Genomic DNA, 21,277 nt, shown 5'->3' on the forward strand with positions numbered 1-21,277 from the left:
GTGCCGATGAATAATTAATAGTCTTACTGATTAGTGTCTGTGTAATCTAATCAAGGCATGTGACATGACCGTCGGTGTCATTAGGTCTGATGCTACCATTAGTCTCTCAGTGTAAGTGCAATCAGGCCATATGGAGAGGAGAAAGGGTGCACATCTTTCATAAAACACACTCAGATGTTTGGTATTTCAGGAGCGTAAATCACATTTTGGCGGTCACGAAAACAGTGGAAAACCAGTCTGGTATGAGAATGCACCGAGTGAAAGTCTCCATCCGAGTGTGAGTGATAATGAACAAGGCAGCAGTGTATTTTCAGAGAGTTGTTTCTTTGTCCAAAGCAGACTGAGCCCCTGCTCTAATCTGGGTTATCTGGCTGTAATCAGCTTAGCCCACTGCGACTCTCACTGCTGCTGCTGCTGCTGGGTGGGCACTTTCTGTAGCTTTAGTCAGGTTCTGTCTTCACTGCCATGCACACATACACTTGTTGAATCAGGGGCAGAACAAACTATCAAGGAAGTTCACTTTGTATACATACAGAAGAGCTGTCTTAACTGTGGCCATGGCTGAATGTCGGGAGGTGGCTTCATCTGAGAGGACATCTGCTGCAGATACATACCCCAAAAAGATACTGGAGTATATGGAAGGATTTCTCATCTCGAAGGTAACATGCACACGTACCTTCAGAGGTAAAAAGGGATGCAGCCCATTTTTACTAAGTTATTGACACAATAGTTTCCCCTTCTCAGCTATGAGGTTCATAGCATTCCTGATAGTTGCTGTTGCAATAGCATGATAATTGAATGATTGTAATTATTCCTGTAAAATTTCCAAGTTCCAGATTTTTAGTCTTGCTGCAGTAAAAATTATTTTCTGTTAAATATTTGGGGTTTTGGATGATTTAAAAAAATAAATGCCTTTTTAGGACATCACCTTGGGCTCTGGAATATTGTGATGTACACTTTTCACATCAGACATCTTATAGATCGATAAAATAAATGAGAGATTATTTACTTAGTACAGCCCAAAGTCACCTCATAGAAAAATACATAAAATACTCATATCATTGTAAGAATAAATAATATTTATGGTTCTATTTGTGGCCCTTGTCACCAACCACAGGTCAGTTTACAGCACTTTTTTTACATATACACCACGAGCATCATCATTATCCACACACTATAGACACTGGATAATGAAGCTTTAATTAATTGCATAAATCCAATAAACAAATCCTTGCAAGAGTAAATGGCAAAAGGTGACAGACAATAAGATTAGGGTGAATAAATTAGAAGGTGGAGAGGGGACATTTAATGTAAGCGATGCAGGATGAGCAGAATATTAGCCTTTTAGTGAATATATTATTATATATACATCCACAAATACACTTAGCACCAAACACTGGGCCCTTTGCTTGTCTCTGTCTGCACCTATTGATTTTTTTTTCTTTCTGTATTTGGTAACTTGAGCCAACAACTGAACCCAAGCATGAGGCATATTCAACTGATGTTAGCATCTTAGCCTGGTTACAACCTATCATACAAAAAACCCAAAAATAAACAAAAACCAAAAAAAAATAGCTATGATGCTTTTGTTATACAATGCATGTATGCTCCAAGTCAAATTCTTGGCTGTCAGGCTGCCTTCAGTCTAAACAACTGCTTGGGGAAAAACATGATATGTATGTTGATGCTCTGCATAAGCAGACAATCGCTCAGCTCTGTCTGTGTCAAAGGACAAATCCTGGTGCAGGGGCGGACCAAAGAATTTGGCACCTTTAGTAAAGGGTGACAAGGGCCTCAGAGGATCTCTGCTATGTTTTCTAATGCAAAGTTCAGCCTCATAACTCTTTTTTGTTCAGTAAACTTTAATTCAGTTATGGCGCTTATTACTTAGAAATTAAAAATTGTAAACAAAACCAAACCTTTCATGACAGGTCCCCCTCTCATTGGGGCCTCAAGTAATCAGTGCCACGTTTCCCCCCACTGCAATGCCCAGGCAAATACAATAACAAAATACCTTAACTATGCTCCACAGGTCCAGCTAATATGACAGTTTGAATGGCTCTTTACAGTTAATTACTGTGCATGATAGTGACCTGCAGGGCAAAGTGTAATGGAGTGTGAAGCACAACAACAAATGAACCACAATGGACACTGATACTTTTGACCTTTCTGTTAAAATAACTTTAAAGCATCATTATACTGCTATCCTAGTGTACTACAATCTTCCTGATAAGATCTTGTAATTCTGCAGACAGAGCACTGCATTCTATTGTACTCTGCTACATGAATGAATCATACTCTACTCTGCTGTATTTCATCTACTCTGTTTCCTCTCTCTCTCTCGCCCTCTCTCTCTCTGATCCAGACTGTTTTCTCTTCCTGTGAGCTGGGTGTGTTTGATGTGTTGCTGGCTGCAGAGCGCCCCCTGTCAGCAGAGGAGATCAGTCAGGCGGTTGGAGCCAGTCTGGATGGCACTCAGAGACTGCTGGCTGCCTGCGCCGGCCTGCAGCTCCTCAACACACACCAGGACAATGGACAAGGTCAGCACACACACACACACACACACACACACACACGCACACACAATTGAAAGTAATGTAGGGACTCATTAATTGTCTAACTTTTCTAGTATTACTTATGATAATTCTCATTTGTTTATAACTGTCACATTGATACAAAATAATGTGTAGTGTAAAACTAAAATAAAATTTCACAAAAAGCCTTTTTTAATAACCAATATTTCATTTTCATTTTTGTCCATTTTGTCATCTTATCAGACATCCATTACATCCATTTGTGTACCACCTACGGGCAAACCTTCCAGTCTGTCTCTGTCTCCCACGTAGACATAAAAGGTCAAATTTTGTCTAAACACCTGCAGTGATTCATTCATAGTCACCTCCTCCTCTGTCTTTCTTCCTCCACCTCTCCCAACACCTGTTTCAGTGTTTTACAGTAACACAGAGCAGGCCAGTATCTACCTGACCCGCTCCAGTCCTGTTTCCCTCTACCAGTCCATCCAGTACAGCTCCAGAACCATCTACCTCTGCTGGCACTACCTGACTGACGCTGTCAGGTCAGTATACATGTCCCTGTCTGCAGTTTGGACACAGGTCATCATTTTGAGAATCTGTAACAAATGAGGTTTTGTTTTCTTCCTTTCTTTCTTTTTTATGTTCAATGTGTTTGATGCCATCACAATTATGTTGTCCCATTATCTGTGTAGATGATGTCTGATGTTATCTTTTTCTTCCAAAATATATTAATTTGCAGGTTTCAATTAAAAGTTCAGTTGTGTTGGGGTGACCTGTAATGCAATTGGTTGAGTGTGTGCCCCATATAGGCTTTATATTGCCCTGTGCTCGATTACAACCTGTGGCCGTTTGCTGCATGTCATTACACCTCTCTCTCCCAATTTTCCTGCATATCTAGCTGTACTACCAATAAAGGCAAAAATGAAAAAAAAAAAACCGGTACTCTGTCAGACATCACTGCTGTCTGTCATTTAAACCTCAGTTTCCAAGAAGATACACACACACACACACACACATATATATATATATATATACCACTTAATAGCAAGAGTATTGTCAAAAGTGTATTCCTTCAAATTTTCTACATATATTACCTTTTGTTAAACTCTGAGTGACTATGTTGTTGCAATTTGATAGATTTTGTTAGTCCCTTGTGTGGTAAATTGATTTTGCCCCCTGTCTTGCTATTTGTGCAAGACCACACAGTTTTTGTTCTTTCCTTTTAATATGGCTGTAAGAATTGAAGATATTTTTGCAAAAAAACATTGTTAATGACCAAAATATAATTTACAAAATGCTACAGGGGGAGTCAAACAAAAAGAGGGAGCAGCAATAAACAAAGACATTGGTGCCATAGTGCTTAGTACCAAATATTGAAGACAAAGCTATTGCAAATAATGCACAAGTTGGTCATTATTCAATTAAATGAGCAATCTGACACTGAGTCCTAATTGGATGTGACACTCGCCATTAGGACACAGTGTGAGGGTAAAATAATACACAGGTGGGCTATTAGGGCTTATGAAAACGGCAGGTTTGATCTGTAGCATAAGGATGTGGATTCCAGTCCCCCTTTTCTGTTTGAACAGTGACTCAAGATGGATTTTAGTCTCATTGTTATGTCTGAGGGAGGAGAGCCAGCAGCTCTCAGACAGCGTGACTGGATTCACTGCAGCTGACGAGTGAAGTGAGAAACACTGAGAACAGATAGAAGTGAAGATGATTATCTGAAGGGAAAAGGCACCTTGATCTAAATGACTAATTATTTTGTGTGGGTGTGCGCAACAGAAACATGCAAATTTACCTGAAATAGTCAATAGTCAATAATCATGAGTCCTCATCAACACATTTCATCTACGTAAGCTGTGATGATGAGATGAAGCTGAAGGTATTTTTATGCAGCGATATGATCAATACCTAGATCCCACATTTTGTACATTCACATAGCAAATGTGTATATGAAAATTCATCAAATAATTCAAATACATATGTGGTCATCATATCATCATATGTGAATATTTCTGCCTTTGCCTTGTTCTAGAGAGGGAAGAAACCAGTATGAAAAGGCTTTTGGAGTCAGCTCAAGCGACCTGTTTCAAGCTCTCTACAGGTGAGAAGATGTCATTGTTGAACACACACAGACTATACACACACACAGACACAGACACACACAGAAACAGATGAAACACACGTCCTTGCTCATTTACATTCCACCCCTGTCTCTCATCTTAAGCCTGTCTGTCATCGCCCCCCCCCTCCCCCCAAAGAAACGACTCGTGGGATTTATTAGGAGGCAGGGGATGTGTGAGGGAGAGAGGGGTGTGCGCAGTGATGTGAGCAAGCTTGAAGCAAAAAAGAGAGAATATATCTGCCATTGTCCTTGAGGTCTCGTGTGTTTATGTTATCTGGTGCCCAGAGTTTTAACGCTTGACTGATCTGCTGGTCAGCACTTTTCAGGGGTCACACGCTCAAAGTTTCACACTTTGTTCACTAATAGGTTTTGATCGGCCTGCCTGAGGCGCTGTGCTGTAGAACACCGCCACTCCCACAGCAACAGAGAGCATCAAAACTGAAACACAGTGGAATAACTTGCTAGAACATCCTCCCTTCTTGTACTTATCATTGTAGCATGATTTGCACAACCATTGTGCTTTGATGAAAGGGAAATGTGATGTATCGATGCCAATGTACGGATGTATAAATTACTTACACACCACTTCAGAAGAAGGAGAAAGTACAAACTGTTAAATCTGACATATGTCTTGGCATGTGAATGCATATTTTGTTTTCTTTGTATTTTTATTTATCATGCATTTTGTGTTTTGCATGTTGCTGGTTGTTGGGGTTTGTGCATTAGTTGGATTTTCTCTGTATTTGCCTTTTCAATTTATTTGTTTTTGCACCCTTTTGAAAAGCAGCTGATAATCTGACAAAAACTGCCTCATTAAAAAAGATGCATGCAAAATGAGAATATTCAAAATATGAACCGTGCACACATAATGTAATACACCCTTGTGCAGGCAAATTTGCAATTCAGTTTTAATTGATTGAAAATGAAAATCCCCTACAAGAAAAATTTCAACACCTGCGCACAATTGATTTGATGTGGAGTAGCAGTTGTTTGTCCCCGCTGATTTCCCCTGTGAATACAGTGGGCAAATTAGCAAGGGGAAACAACCACTGAAGTCATTCGCTGTGTTCTTAGAGCGCCGTAGAAGGAGCAGGATGATTCAAAGCTGGCTGGGTGACTCAGACTCCTGTTTACTCATCGTCATTTAACCAGCCATGTACTGCACCTGAATAATTTACAGCCAAGTCTCGTCTCCAGCTTGAGTTCTCCTACTTGAGAAAGCAGAAAAGATTTGGAGTGAAGACTGGCAAGAGGACGTGGAGTTAGAGAGCTTTTGGGATTTCAAAAATATACAAGATATTGCATAGGAAGACGTTTTACACATGAGTACTTACTATTTTGTCCAAACAAGGAAAATGTGTCTGATTGTATTTCAAACATCTACTAAAATAATTCTAAATAGTGCATAAAATAAAAATAGCGACATTGTGTGAAAAATGTAATATGTTGACTGATAAATGGACCAGGTTTATAACCTGATATTAAAGGGACAGTTCACCTCAAAATCAAAAATAGCTACGGAGTATTAGAGATATCGGCCATAGAGATGTCTGCCTTCTCTCCAATATAATGGCAATAGATAGACCACTTTGCTTGTGGTGCTTTAAACATCCAAAAAAAATGAGCGTTTACTGTCCCTTTGAATGTAGTGGGTTTTTTTATGTATTGTGCAACAACAAGTTTTATTTACAATGTGTGCATTTAGTCATTGTCTTGGATACAGTGAGTATGCACACTTGTTCCCCATTAATGATTGAATTCTTTAGGTTTACATGTTTGAATGCTGGTTACAAACCTGGTTAAACCTTTAAACTGGTCATGAAACCAGGATCATCCAAGTGCTAAGAAATGCACACTGTGCACTTATCTTTGTATTATTTTGGTAATTAGTATACCATAAATGACAAATAAAAAATGTGAACCGACAGAAGTGCATCAAACTGCAACTCTGGAAAGCTACTGCCTATTTCAGATACAGAAATTTAAGCCCCAGTGCTTAGAATTTAAAAATGTCCTGCTTTGCCATCCTCTGTGGTATAGTGCCAAAGAAGAAATCCAAGGACACTGGGATGAATAGACAGGAAGAACACATGAGCTGCATCAGTTTTCAACAGGATTGTCGGTTTTTCTTCAACAAATAAATAGCAACAAATAGAAAGCAATTTGTAACCAAGACTTAATACATTACTTTCTGACATATCTAGGGAGCTGTGAGTAGCTTCTGCATTGAATGTTGGTACTATAGCACCCATCAACAACATATTGAAAAATCAAACAAATTAGTCATGTAATGATCTCCATTTTGGTAGAGGTGAAAGCATGTCACTAGTCAAAGTGGATCATACTTTAAATGATACATGCCAGTCTTTCCTTTTATTATCGTTGATGATAATGGAGAAGCTAAAGCATCAAGACAGCTATAAAACACACAGCAGTGATCAGGCAGCCATGAGCCAGAACTCAGTCAGTACGGATATGACAGAGACCTGCGGGGATGTTGAGGAGCACAAAGCATGTCTCTGCAGAGAGCAGACAGATCAGAAACTATGTTATAATGATGTATGTAAGGACAGAGATGAACCAAGCTGAACTTTTTTTTCCCTCAACATGATTGGAGGCAGGATGAGATCGTGTGCATGTAAATGAGCTCAATCAGGGACAAAGAGGGCTGCAGATGTTATCGTTGGGGGGCATTCAATAACGTCCAAAATGTTCTCAAATTAAAGCTGACAGTCTGCTGTTTGGCCTCACAGTCATTTCATCTTTTCACATCCGATGTAATCAGAGTCTGAGGCCGCAACAATGAGTCACTTTCAAAGTTCCTCTGGAGGTCACCGTGTCGTCCAAAGTTGGATCAGATAGCTGATCACATTGCTGTATTGAAGTTTGGACAAGTTAAATTCTAGTGTTACAGAACAGAGGATACTCCGTATGTGTGTGTGTGTGTGCACAGCCCCATGGCAGGGCAGCGTGCTGGTTGATGAGGTGGAGATTCCTCAGAGCAGCAGCAGTCACCACAGGCTCTTCTATTCTGCTGCACCCTGTCTCACTCTCACACACACTGTGTCGCCACAGGGAGGAACTTTGTAGATGAGGAGAGGCACTGTGTGTGTGTGCGTGTGCATGTGTGTGTCTGTGATGGTTTATTGTGGACATGGCGCAAGTAGAACTTTAAGTGACAGCTTACAGAAAATGATAACGTAGGTTTTGCCTCAATTAACAAATGTAAATGATAGAGAGACTGTAGTGAAATGACCAACTGTTGGGTGTGTGTGTGTGTGTGTGTGTGTGTGTGTGTGTGTGTGTGTGTGTAGGTCTGACGAGGAGATGGTGAAGTTTATGCAGTTAATGAACTCCATTTGGAACATCTGTGGTAAAGACGTGGTCATGGCCTTCGACCTTTCGCCTTTCAAGATCATCTGCGACCTTGGAGGTAAGTTTGTGCTTGTGTGTGCTTGTGTGTGTGTGTGTTTATGGAGTCACCATATCAAATTTCCATAAGGCTGTGGGTTCACAGTCATTAACATTTAAAATGGTTGCCGTCATGTGTTAACTAAGAGACAGCTGGCTCAGCCACACACATATTAATACAGTACAGCATGTGTGTGAGCTCAAAAATGCACAACACATGCACTCAACTGTGACCTTTATTATACCCCCCTCCAGCCTCTCTAAGTTAATGACTCTTAGTAAATCAGTCAACCTTCTCAACACACACACACACACACACACACACACACACACACACACCTCAATGTCACCTCCACCTGGAGTTTCCCTTTTCATGTCAGAGATTCATTGTTTCACCATTGCCAAGCAATACATTTTTATTGTGTTTGTCACAAAAATATGTTACAATCATGTTTTTTTCCTCACAGCTGAACAAACAAAACAAAAACCAACAAATGCAGTGTACAAACACATAAATGTTAGACATCACTCAATCAGTGTCAATAACTCCCGATATGTGAATTAAAGGGACATTATATGCCAAAAAAACAAAACAAAACAAAAAACACATATTTCTTTTTACCTATAGTGGTATTTATCAATCTAGATTGTTTTGGTGTTCAAGAACCAGAGTTAATTCAGTGAAAAAAAAGACAAGAATGGGCAAACTTAACAAAGCCAGCATTGCAAAGCCTGAAATTGACCATCAGCTCTCAGGTTTTGTCACTGACCTATTTTTTCTGTAATTTGATTAACTATAATAATGGCCCATATTGGTTAACATGTAAGATATATGAGTTTTATTAGTATTATATGCCCATGCATTTGTTTCAAAGCTGAAACAAAAACTCTTGATCTGTTGTTCTCTTCTACAGTGAAAACAAAAAAAGTGTTCACAGAGAGTTGGACGCAACAGAGCAGTCTAACCTGCTGAGAGACAAGTGAAGTATCCAGCCATGTCTGTCACAACAGTCTATTTATTTCACCCCTCTTCTTACCCGGTAATAATTGTAATACATTTTGTAGTCTGACAACCAGAGAATTTTTTTTTTCTGTTGTTGCAGCATTCAGTTCATTAATTTAACAATCTGAAAAAAGCGTTTTCTTGTAGAGCTGCATTAATGTGGACATGGCCCTCTATGTATTACTAATTAGTTTAGTGTGCTCAGGCACATAGGGATGTTAATACTGTATCACCAGATTTTTGTGAGCATAAAAGAAGTATTCACATGCCAATACATAAGAAGGGAAAACATATAATTTTAATTTGCTGCAGACACATGTAGCTTCCATCCAGTATTTAACAAAAGACAACTGCTTGAATTGATCAGCTCAGTGTAAAATGTGTGAATGTGAAGTAGGATGTTGCAGCCGAGTCAGTTTTCTTTGAATACCTAACGGTAAAAAGGTAGCTTCATTGACTGATCTCCTCTGTGTGTTCTTCTCTGTCCCATCGGATTTATTTATGAAGTGCCTTTGAACAGAAGATGTCTTACAAAATGGTTTACACAGAGAGCAAAGGGCAGAAGGATAAAAAAAGAGAAGATCAAATGTGACTGAACAAACACGACACAAACTCCACAATGTGAGTTCAAAGAAATGCAGAAAAACAAGACAGGATCAAAAAGAAAAATGAATAAAGTAAAAATGAATCTTGCATTGTCGCAGGAGTTTTCATCTCCTGCTGAAAACGTCATGGTATGAATAATAGGGAAAAAAAAAATTTTTGTCAGAGATGTTGCCAGTTTTTTTTTTTTTCATTTTGTTTCTGAACTGAGAGCTGAACGTTGTCTCCACTCATGCACTTCTCCATCAGTCAAAAATAGCAGATGATGGATAATAATGTTGCAGTGATGGCATAGAAAAAAAGTTGTTTCTTAGAATAAATGTTGAGTGTGTTGCTCTGTCCACATACGAGACTATACTCATGTATGAGTCTCTATAATACAATCCAGAATCCCGACTGAATCACAGAATCTCCTTTAACCAAGTTAGAGGTTAAGATACAAGCATCAGCATAGCTGACAACGTTTTCAATCTTCTCTGTCAGCTCTGCTAAAAAGGAGCTAAATTTGTGCTCTTACAGCTGTTTTGCAAGTGTTGATGTTGGTTATTGTGGCTGGCTTTGGACAGTGGTATTGTGGCCACGGGTCACTCATCAGAACATGAAAATCAACTTCTGCTGACTTCTGCTAGCTAGCCAGGTTGAGGTTTTCAAATGTAAACATCAGTACATATGGAGGAAAAGATGGGCAACAGCTGAACTAGCATCCTTCTCAGCCATTGTGCAGGCTTTGGAAAATAAACTGTATGACCTCTGTGCCACATTAGTGTCCAACGGGGTATCAGGAAGTGTAATATTGTTTTATTCACCAAAACTCGGCTAAATCCTTGACAGCGCCATTCAATTAGCTGATCTGACAGAGCAGAGAACTTGGGTGAGAGAAAAGAAAGGAGTGTGCACAGTGAGTCGATGCGAATGTGAGGTGCTGTCCTGTTCCTGCTGTGGATCATGCTGCACAGAGGTGGCTGCAGAACGCCCATGCACCCGCCTTTTTGGGGTAAGGAGGTTTGGACAGTTTAATCATTCCACAACCAGAAACCATAGATTACCAGACCCATTCAGAAACGTAGACAACTATAAAGCAGCAGCCAACAATGTAAGAAGACACAAAAAAGGACTAAATTACAGTGCAAAAGTTAAAGGAGCTGATGGGATCACATTTCTCTGGAGTTGTACCTTGCATCATTCCATTTGACAAATAAATGATTGATTATCCGGACACTCTAGCCCAGACTGAATGTCCATCAGTTCAGCATTAAAATAGAAAAGTGCCTCAACATTAATCAAGAAAAGGTAAGCCATACCTTATCAGGTATTTTACATTCAAAAGTAACTCTCAATCTTCCTCTATTGTAATGATTTAAAAACTGCAACATTTGGGCTCAGTCAGGGAAAAATAGGGCAAGCGGCTCATCATACCAACGCAATTTGACAGCTGTGGGTGGCCACCTCCTGTGTGTGACACCTCAGCTGACCACACAGGGGAGCTGTGAAGCCACTAAAAGCACATTCTCATACACACACATGCAAACACACACATCGAGGGCAGTCCTCCTCCTGTCTTTTCTTTGCTCTCCTCCGTGACTTTCTCAGCATGAGGTTTTGTGTGTTCATGTTTATGTATTAAGGTGCATCACCAGAAGGAGTGTGCATGTGGACAGCAGGAGTGTGAAGGGAGTGACTGCAGCGTCCCATTAAGACTTTGTCTCTCACGCAGCATCTGTTGTGTCTGCACGCACCTGCTGCTCAGGTGCCCTGCCTGCCTACCTGTCTGTCTGTCTGTCTGTCTGTCCCACTTTCTGCCAACTTGCTGACTTTGATCCAAATTAGAGTCCACATTCAAAGTCTTTATCATTTACATGGCAACAATAGTTTGTGGCTGTGGGACACGGCTTTATTTTAATTTGACATTTAACAGGAATTTTAATGGTATGTTTTGTCTAAAAATAAATAATCAACTTAAAGGTTACTGCAGCGCTAAGGTAAAAAAAACTATCTGCCTCACATTGCTAAACAGTGATAGAGACAAGTAATCACCACAGCTTCGACAGAAAAATGCATGTTACCACAATGGAAAAATATTCCCAATGTATGCATTCAAACTTTAATCACAGTTAGAGTAAACAAGCATTAGTCAAATGTACTCAAGCGTCGCATTCCCTGATGAGGCTCAGGGGATGAGGGGAGTACCAATAAAAATAAAACTGGGGGAAAAGGCAAGCGGAAATGGGTGTATAAACAGAAGTTGTGATTTAGTAAAAAACAGAGCAATAGAAGTGTACCAAAGAAGGGTCTTCAAAAATGTTCACAAAATCACTAAACAGAGAGTTCACAACACTCACTTCAAAACAGAAATAAAGATCCCACATTCTGATGCACTACAACTACTTTCTTTAGTCTGCAATCTGACACACAGCACCAACACTGACCCACTGGCCCCAACTTCTTCAGTCCTTATATACTGCATGTTCCTCATCAGCAGATAAAGTACAGGTGTGCTCAACCAGGTAAGGCAGGGTGGCACCTGGGGAAGCACACACTAAAAAGAAAAGGAAATCAGGCACAAAAAAGGACACACCCACATTTCACCCATATTACAGAATATATAATAAGTCAATAAAGAGCACAGCTAAGATAAGATAGTCTCTCTGTAAAAATATTAACACCTTAATAAATGAGAGGCTCAAAGGGTCAGACCATTTCATTACATTGATAGGCAATAATAGCAATTGTCATTATTTGTATTTGCAGGTAAGGTCTTAATTATAAGTTTTAACTATACACTGAAAAAGGAGAATTTTTGACAAACTTAAAATAATGATTTCAATTGGTAACACATACATGAATTGAGTTTCTTCAAATGAAGTTCCCAATTCTGATTAACAAAACTGCTTGGAAATTGAGTTGAAAAAACCTAATTAATTTATATGTTACCATTTGAAGTGCACTGTAAAGTGTGAAGTCTAATATTTAGAAAGAAATAGGTGATTTTGCTTTTCATTTTGAAGTTGCAATAATTTCACAAAATTGAGTAAATAAAGCTAAATTAAACAATTAGATAGAAGTTAGATATATTAAGTTTATTTTCTGACGCTTTTAAAATGTCTTTACATCACTCATGTTTCCAATTATGATACTTTACTCATGAGCATTGTCATTAGACCCCCTCCGTATATGTCCACGTTTTTAAAACTTTCGAGTTTTTGCACATATGACAGACACAAGTAAAGCCACTAGTCCTCCCCTGCGACCCCCTTGTTCCCTCCTCTTCTCACCTCCCTATCCACCAAACCAGTCGTGACTTATACACATACAGACAGGGATGGTAATAGACAGACAGATGGTCAGTCAGGCAGACACATTGGCAGATGGACGGAGAGAAAGCTAGACAGACAGACTAATAATTAGACATACAGATAGACAGGTGAACAGTCAGGCAGATGGAGCAAAAGATGTACAGAGTCAGATATAGAGAAAATGAATGTAGGGAAAATAATTAAATAATAGGAATTGATTAAAAAAAAGTGAAGTCTCTAGCCCAAGGTGGGATAACCCTGATAACATCAGTGGAGTTCCCCCTCTATCGTTCCTCCACATAGTTGAATGACAGGCGGCAGAAGTCATCACCAGTTAGGGCTGTGCCATATCATACCATCTATGGTGATATTGGTATAGTTTTTAATATGATAGGAAAAATTTAAATCATTATTAACAGCCCCAGACTTTCAAGACTGCTTTTGTGACTTATCGCTCACGGCAAACTGTCAGCGACTCAGGGCATAATTTGTGATTGGTTTTATTTTGTTGTAATATTTCTATTTTATACAGCATCTGAGTCTCACTATGAGTTACATATGAGTTTACAAACTACAGAGGTGAGAGATGATTTTTGCTTCGTTTTTACTGAATATCTGAGGGCGAACTACATTTATATAGACATATACAACTATAACACTTATTTTGTTGCAATTGTATGTTCCTGAGATTAATAATAAAAAACAATAAGAAAAAACTAGTGGCGGAGAAGATCAACTATTGAAATTGAAATGAACATACCATAAAGACAGCCAACAGCCAACTAGCACGTACAGTCTGCACCTGCATGTGAGGAAATTACTCTCCGTAGTAGTAGGTGGTGGTAGTCTGTATTCATTATTCAACAAGAGAAGCCAGAAGACTAACAGGACAGGTTCAACATGCTAGTTACCCAGTTAACACAATAAAAACACAACCTTATGATGAAAGAACAAATGACATTTATCGTGCACCAGTGAACAAATAACACAAACAATTACAACCATTTCTGCTGAAATACTTTGTGATTAGAAAAATATCTCATAACTTACATACATATACATATAACAAATTTGTTTCAATCCTCTGCCCTCTTCATTATAGCTGTTTCAGCTCAGCTCCGCCAGCAATTCAATATGCAGAAATAGCTGAAAAACAAGCAACGACAGCTGACTAGGGCTGACCACAGACTGTATAAAGATTGATGACATATGTAGCAGCTCCCCAAGGTCGTACACCCCGACCATGTTAGCAGATGGGACATGGGCCAAACTAAAAAAGTACATGCAGAAAAAAAAATTCCCAAAATAATTTCTATCATTTTAAATAGATCTTACCACCCTGATGTATATTTAAGTGTTTTTTTTTCTGATAGGTTTTTAATTAGTTTTCTGATGCTTTAAAAGGGGGGTTTGACGACATAATGGACATCTGTGTTTGCCAATCGGTGTGCTCACTTTCAATGATGGTGCTCATGATTAGTCGGCCAGGTGTATGGGTGGGAACTTGATACTTCAGAGATCGCTGTCACTCAGACTCTGGCTCTAAATGACAACACTAGCACAAGACGCCAATGGCCATATCCAGAATATCTGAGTGGTGATTGATGTGTCAAGACTGTATATAAATAACACTAATGACACTCAGAAATACCAGCGCATACTGTGGTGCAGTACACTGTGCTTATTTAATGAAATGGTCATACATATACGCACAAATAAATGTGCTGTATACCAGATAACACGCAGATAAAGTTAACAAACAAGAGAGAGAAAAACACAACAATATCCAGCGAATATAACAGACTATAAAAATCCCAAACGCCCATCAAAGGATTCCATTAATAAACTGAGGCAGCCAGGTTAGCTTGGGGGTCTTGTTCAGCGTGTTGTGTTTGCTTTCCTCCTCTTCGCTGTTCTTTGATTCTTCTCCTCTGCTAACCCCTGTTTGATGTGAGAGCCAAAGAGTATCTGTCTGTCTGTGTTTGTGTGTGTGTCTGTGTGTGTGTGTGTGTGTGTGTGCGTGTGTGTGTGTGTGTGTGAAAAAGAAAAAGTCTTGTAAAAATATAGACTGATACAGTAGCAGCAGGTCACATTAGAAGTAAGGCACCACGGAGCTTGACTGTTTACCCTGCACACACACACACACACACACACACACACACACACACACACACACACACACACACACACACAAAGGTCTGGTTGGCTTTGTAGGTTTGTCAAAGTGAGATCCTTTGATCCTGTATCCCACCTTACTGCCCTTCTATAACTTTGTCCCATTCATACATTCTTCATGTATCTCTCTCCATCTCGTACACTTTCTCACTGTCTCTCTGTTTTAAATTCAGTTTGCTTGGACATTTTCTTGGTAGGGCCAAGTTACAATAGCCCTGGTTCCCGTCACAGAAAGCCAATGGGATTTTCCCATTGGATTTTATTTTATTATAGAAAATAAGGTCTGTGGCGAACAAAAGTTTATGATGCTAACACGTTTTCATCATCAAGATAGTATATAGTATATATATAGTATATATATATAAGCAATCACTAGCAGTAAAAAGCTAATGTTATGCTATAAACTAACTAAACTGCGGTCACATGACTTAAACATCACCATCACAAGGTAAACATCACCACCAAAACATTATAAAAGGCAACATTTGGTGTGATGACCTTTAATAAACTCGTCTACAGCTGCAGTCTCATTAAGCAACTTGCTAGCAACCATCTTTTTAAAGATGCATAAAAGTTTCAGAGATTACAAATTGGGTATTTACTGACTTATTATATATATATATATATATATATATATATATATATATATATATATATATATATATATATATATATATATACAATCTATATACAATCTAACCAAAAACCCATTTAAAACACCCTTTGACTTCTAGACGAGAGAACACACCAACTCACATCAGGTTTTAGGACTCATGTCATCATGCAGCTACGATGGCTAAAAACACTTTCAAATGCATTCAGATGTAAAGGCTCATATACAAATGCACATGAAATCAGTTTTAGCCAGAAAACAATCAAATCAAGTTGTGTATGTTGCTTTTCCTTAGATTAGATTCCTTAGTAGGATAGCTAGACAGTTTGCTCTGCCCTGTTTCTGTATTAAGCATCTGCCTCTCAGTCACTCTGTATTCAGTTCAATTCAGTCTGCTTTATTGGCATGAATGTTAGATGAACCATTTCCCAAAGCTGCCACATACATCAGAATAAATGTCGAGCAAATAAATAATGGGTACATACCTGAAAGCATGTGATCTTCTCGTGTGACTCAGTTTGCTGTGTGTGTGAGTGGTGCACTACCATGTTAATGAAGGCTGTTTGTATTCATTCAACTAAATATAACTCTCTATCTTTCTGTCTCCAGGCTGCAGTGGAGCATTAGCCAAGCAGTGCACGTCAACCTACCCAGAATGCTCTGTGACAATCTTTGACCTCCCCAAGGTGGTGCATACATCGAGGGAATATTTTGTCACTGAGGCCGATCAGAGGATAAGCTTCCATGAAGGTAACACCGTCGCAACTGGACAAAACCCGTCAACATTTATTGCCATGTACAGCCAGTCCAAAAGCAGTGCTTTAGACTCTAAATCATAGAAATAATGCTACATTCCAGACAACTTGGAAGTCGAGATATTCCGACCTCCTGAGTGAAAAAAGTACAATGGAACACAACTCAAAGTCGGAGTTCTTACTTGTGAGCACAGGAAGTCGGAAATTTCAAGCTCCATCGCAGAGTCTAATACTATATGGCTGTGCCCATTGACTTCCATGCAATTGTTTCAGATTTTCTTACTTTTTAGACTGGTTGTGTGGATTTTAAGCTATGGTTACACCTACACACTGTGCCTGGGGGACGTTTAGTAATGATAGGCCTACATGTTAAGGTTGGAAGGAGATAGGCTACGTTCAACATCATATGTTGTTAATACATTAGCAGTTATGCCAGCCACTGGAGGGAGACTGAATGTATAAACATGCTGCTTTTTCTGTGTGCTAAGACAGACCTACTCAGCTTTACAGGAACAGTGTTGTTCCCACAGTCATTGGTTGGTTACCCATTAATATATATTATATTAGAGATATTTTAGCTTATTTATCTTATGTCTTCCACCAGTCTTTTTTCCTTCTAAGATCATAAAGAAAAGACAGTAAACATCTTTTGAAGATAATTTCTTTCATTTAAGCTATATTATAATGCCAAAGGAACTGAGTTGTTTGAAGTTTCACACTGAAGTGGTTTGAGGGAACAGTGTCAGTGTTTGTAGGTCTGTCAGCCCAGTATTCAGTTAATATACAGTACAGTACATACAAGTACAACTCTGATCTGAAAATAAATGTAGACAAAGACACTGTTTCTGCTGTCACTTGTGTTTCCACGCTCCCGCTGAACTGCTGCTATTGGACTAAAAATATTGTGTCAATATACACCTCACACTTTGTTGTGTCGGCTCTCCAACAAAGAAAGTAACATGGAAATAAAAAGTTCACAGCAGCCTGCGATCATAAAAACCCAAAGCCAAAATCAATTCCTGCTTCTCCTGCTGCTCTCATAGCGATGATTGTGTTAAACACGACGGGGAGCTGTAACATGGAAAACACCAAAAATGAAATGTACTGATCACGTCTCTGTTTTTCTGCTGTGAGTTTTATTTTAAACTAACTTAAAATATAGTTTTCTATCATTTATAATGTATTCCCAGGTCTTATACTTTTGACATCAACAGACATCATCCCTTTGTATTACTTACATTTGACTATGTAGCATATTAATTTAATCATAGTCTTATTACTGCAAGGGTTGTCGACTGAATCAATAATTACGTGAAATAATTAGCAGTGTCATAGAAAGTCAGTGGATTTGAATTGTGCATATTGATGGGTGTTGTGTGTGTTGTGTGTGCATGTGTGTGTGTGTGTGTTTAGGGGACTTCTTCAAAGACCCCCTGCCAGAGGCTGACCTCTACATCCTCGCCAGAATCCTCCATGACTGGACAGACGAACGCTGCATTGAGTTACTCAGTAAAGTCTACAAAGCCTGCAAACCAGGTGTGTGTGCGTGCGTGTGTGTGTGTGTGTGTGTGTGTGCGTGCGTGTGTGTGTGTTTGAGTGTGAAAGGGATGAGTACTTTTTTTTTCCCCAGCTTGAAATGAGATGGCAGATTGTATCCCACAATGCAGCTGATCCCAGAAAAATCTGTCCTTGTGACTTTGATCAAAGACAGACGCGTACACACACAAAGCAGCAGGCGCTATCAAGAGACAGAAAACCCTCTCATGTGTTTTAGGAATGATGTGCATCTCTGTGTGTGTGTGTGTACATAAGAGAGAGAAAGAAAAACAAAGAAGTAAACAAAGTGGGAAAGCCTAGTTTTACTGGACAGGGAATACAACCTGTCGCAGTGTGAAGTTTTTCAGACAGTAGTCCTTTTCAGCAGCAGACTTTTGACTTGTTATTGCAGTAAAAGCACCGGTGATACTATTAACATTAATTGCATCTTTGTTTCAGCAATGCAATGCAGCAATAAATTGGTAAGTTTGGTATTTTTCAACTGGGACTCTATGTTATCAGGTTTTTGTGTCTAAGCGACTAATGGGAACAACATTTTTTGAAACTGGTCCAGTACTGAGTGAGAGAGCTGCAGCCAGGCTGCAGTGTAACTGTAACCATAGTTACGGAACACATTATGTGTTTGGGTTATTTGAATGACTGAAGTCAACATACTAGTTTATGTGTTAAAAGATACTGTGGACAGATGTTTATTTTTACAGCAATGATTCCACATTATTTTGGACTTTGAGTAAATTTATATTACTGCATACAGTAATTATTCCTTTATCATTAACAGCACTTGAGCTATTATTTTATTAATATATTTTCATGTGTACCTTTAAATTGCTATTTAATGTCACCTTAGCCTAAAGCAGGATTAACATTAGTTCCTACCTGACACTGATTGTGGGAACAGGTGTGACTGGAGAATGCTAATGAACAAGAAAGAAGGGTTACAGTAACCACTCTTCAATTAATTTATTGTTCCACCTATCTGCCCAGGGACTACAGGCAGAAAATAGCAATTTTGCTAAAAACCTGTTACAATGCATCTCTCCATGTTTTAAATAAGGTTTATGTTTTATTGTGCACTTTCCATCGAAATAAAATTACATTACACTACTCAGGGCATACGCACACTGTCAATTCAAGTCCACTTAAAGTGCTTGTTTTGCTGCTGACAGACTTTACCAGTAACAGCCCCAAAATCGCCATATCCAAGCTTACCTGACTCCATTTAAATAAACGATAATTTTGTCACATTAAGCACACATTATTTAAAGTCGACAGAGTCAAAATAAAATTGTCTTGGTTCGTCTTTTAACAATCACTAACTTTTGTTTGGTTGAAACAAACCTTAATTCACCCACTTAGATGTAAAAACATGCTGGCTATATGCAGGCTTAAATAACTGTTAAATTATTGTTATTAAATGAAGTCTGGTGTGATTTGCGATTTTGACGCTGTTTCTGGTTAAAGAAAAAAGATCTCACTCTTTAACAAAAGGTCTATCTCTATGTAGGGATTCTTTAATAATATAGTCAAACACTTATAACTACAATCTGAGCCTGTCAGTGGCAAAACAAGCGCCTTTAGCGGATGTAAATAACAGTTCACAATTGCCTCCAGTTGTTACATTACATCTGTTTTGTAGCTGCCAGCTGAAGTTCTTTTGCTTGATACTGGTTTCAAATTTAAAAAAAAAAAAATGTTTTCATAAGTCAAATGAAAAAATATGGTGCAGGTTGAAAAATACCAAAGTTTCCTTTGACAATGATATTTGTTGCACACGTGTCTGATAAGTCAAGATGTCTGCAATGATAAAGGTCTATGAAAAACATTATCAATTCTGCTAAACAGTAAAGTCATAAAGGTGAAAAAGTAACAAGGAATATACCTATTTATCGTTAGCTAAATGAGCGATAAAATGTTATTGTTTGTCCTGCTAACTAGTTGATCATTAAAAGTACTAACTGCCATATGTGTACTGTGCATACTCTGTAATCATCAAACAGCTAAGCTTCGCCTGGACACTTGTCGAATCAGTCAGAGAAGGAGAGAAACAAACAAACAAAGGTGACCTTTTGTTCCATCCTGCAGGAGGCGCTGTGTTGCTGGTGGAGGCGTTGCTCCATGAGGACGGCTCTGGACCGGTGACGGTGCAGCTCTACTCCCTGAACATGCTAGTACAGACGGAGGGCAGAGAGAGGACAGCTGCTCAGTACGCTGTCCTGCTGGCTGCTGCCGGCTTCACTGACATCCAGCACCGCCTCACTAGGAAGATCTATGATGCTGTACTGGGACACAAAGAGACATGAGACTGACAGAAAAGCTACTCGTGCCAGGACTGAAAAGTCACACCAACTCTGAAAAAAATAACTACTTCTACCATGATCCTATTTTTTTTTTTTTATGTCTTTTTAAAAGTCACCTTAAGTTCCTTCAAGTAAAAACAAAAGTTTCTCACACTGTAGGCATATATGCATTTGTAATACCATGTTATGTATCTGATTTTTTTTTTAAACTGAATCTGAATAAACTATGAAATAGTAAGACCCGTTTTTTATGGTATTCTGAATTATTGTGCATCATTTTAAAAACATTTCCTGTGAAGCACATTTGGTATCTTTGGGAACTGAAATAAAATGATCTGACATTGCTTATCCTCAAACCATCAGTTTTATGTTTCGGAAATGGTGGAGATGACTGATGACTAACCAGTTAGTATATTTACTGGCCTATTAGAAACCTTAAATAAATGTGGTCATTAAATAGACGGTGACACAATGAGAGGAAACCTGCTACATCAGTTAATAATATTTTAGTTTCAGCTAGCAAGGTGAGCAAATTCCAAACTTGTCAAATAGCTCCGCTCTGTCAGTGCTTTTGCCTAAAGTGCACTACACCAAAAGGAACTTTGTACGTGTGTATGGAAAGCTGCCAGACGGTGAGAACGCAGCTGGACACAACCAGTTGTGGTGTTGTTATATACTGGCGAGACAGCGTCAAGTTGAAGCACTGCTGCTTTTCGTGTGCTGCTATTTCCTTAATACAACCATTTGCAGCATCATCCCATCGCGGCAGCAGCATCCTGAAGCACAAACGACAGACACAGAAGGATACTTAACTTGTGATATTAGATGTGGAAGTCCACTGACAAAGCTGCAACATGTGACAAGATGAGATGAGAACGTTTTGCACATTTCAAGGATCAAAAGAA

General features: G+C 38.9%; 1 protein-coding gene across 1 annotated transcript; it reads left to right on the top strand.

Annotated features, from left to right (window-relative positions):
• The first annotated feature begins 397 nt into the window (after positions 1 to 397).
• On the top strand, positions 398 to 20,612 carry asmt (acetylserotonin O-methyltransferase). The gene is made up of 8 exons (XM_042495270.2): positions 398 to 659; positions 2,366 to 2,540; positions 2,947 to 3,076; positions 4,576 to 4,644; positions 7,980 to 8,098; positions 16,373 to 16,513; positions 17,932 to 18,054; positions 20,158 to 20,612. Exons 1-8 carry the CDS (start codon positions 558 to 560, stop codon positions 20,373 to 20,375), a joined length of 1,077 nt encoding a protein of 358 aa, XP_042351204.1. The 5' UTR covers positions 398 to 557; the 3' UTR covers positions 20,376 to 20,612.
• Positions 20,613 to 21,277: the final 665 nt, after the last annotated feature.

The sequence above is a fragment of the Plectropomus leopardus genome, chromosome 10, assembly GCF_026936395.1.
Source record: "Plectropomus leopardus strain MGB_pleo_1.0 chromosome 10, ASM2693639v1, whole genome shotgun sequence".
NCBI classification, from domain to species: domain Eukaryota; kingdom Metazoa; phylum Chordata; class Actinopteri; order Perciformes; family Serranidae; genus Plectropomus; species Plectropomus leopardus.

Bases quoted from the DNA above. Each gene is read 5' to 3' on its own strand.
- asmt (XM_042495270.2), top strand. From the start codon at position 558: ATGGCTGAATGTCGGGAGGTGGCTTCATCTGAGAGGACATCTGCTGCA. The intron at 3,077-4,575 runs GTCAGTATACAT...GCCTTGTTCTAG, and splicing joins TACCTGACTGACGCTGTCAG to AGAGGGAAGAAACCAGTATG. The intron at 18,055-20,157 runs GTGTGTGTGCGT...TCCATCCTGCAG, and splicing joins CTACAAAGCCTGCAAACCAG to GAGGCGCTGTGTTGCTGGTG.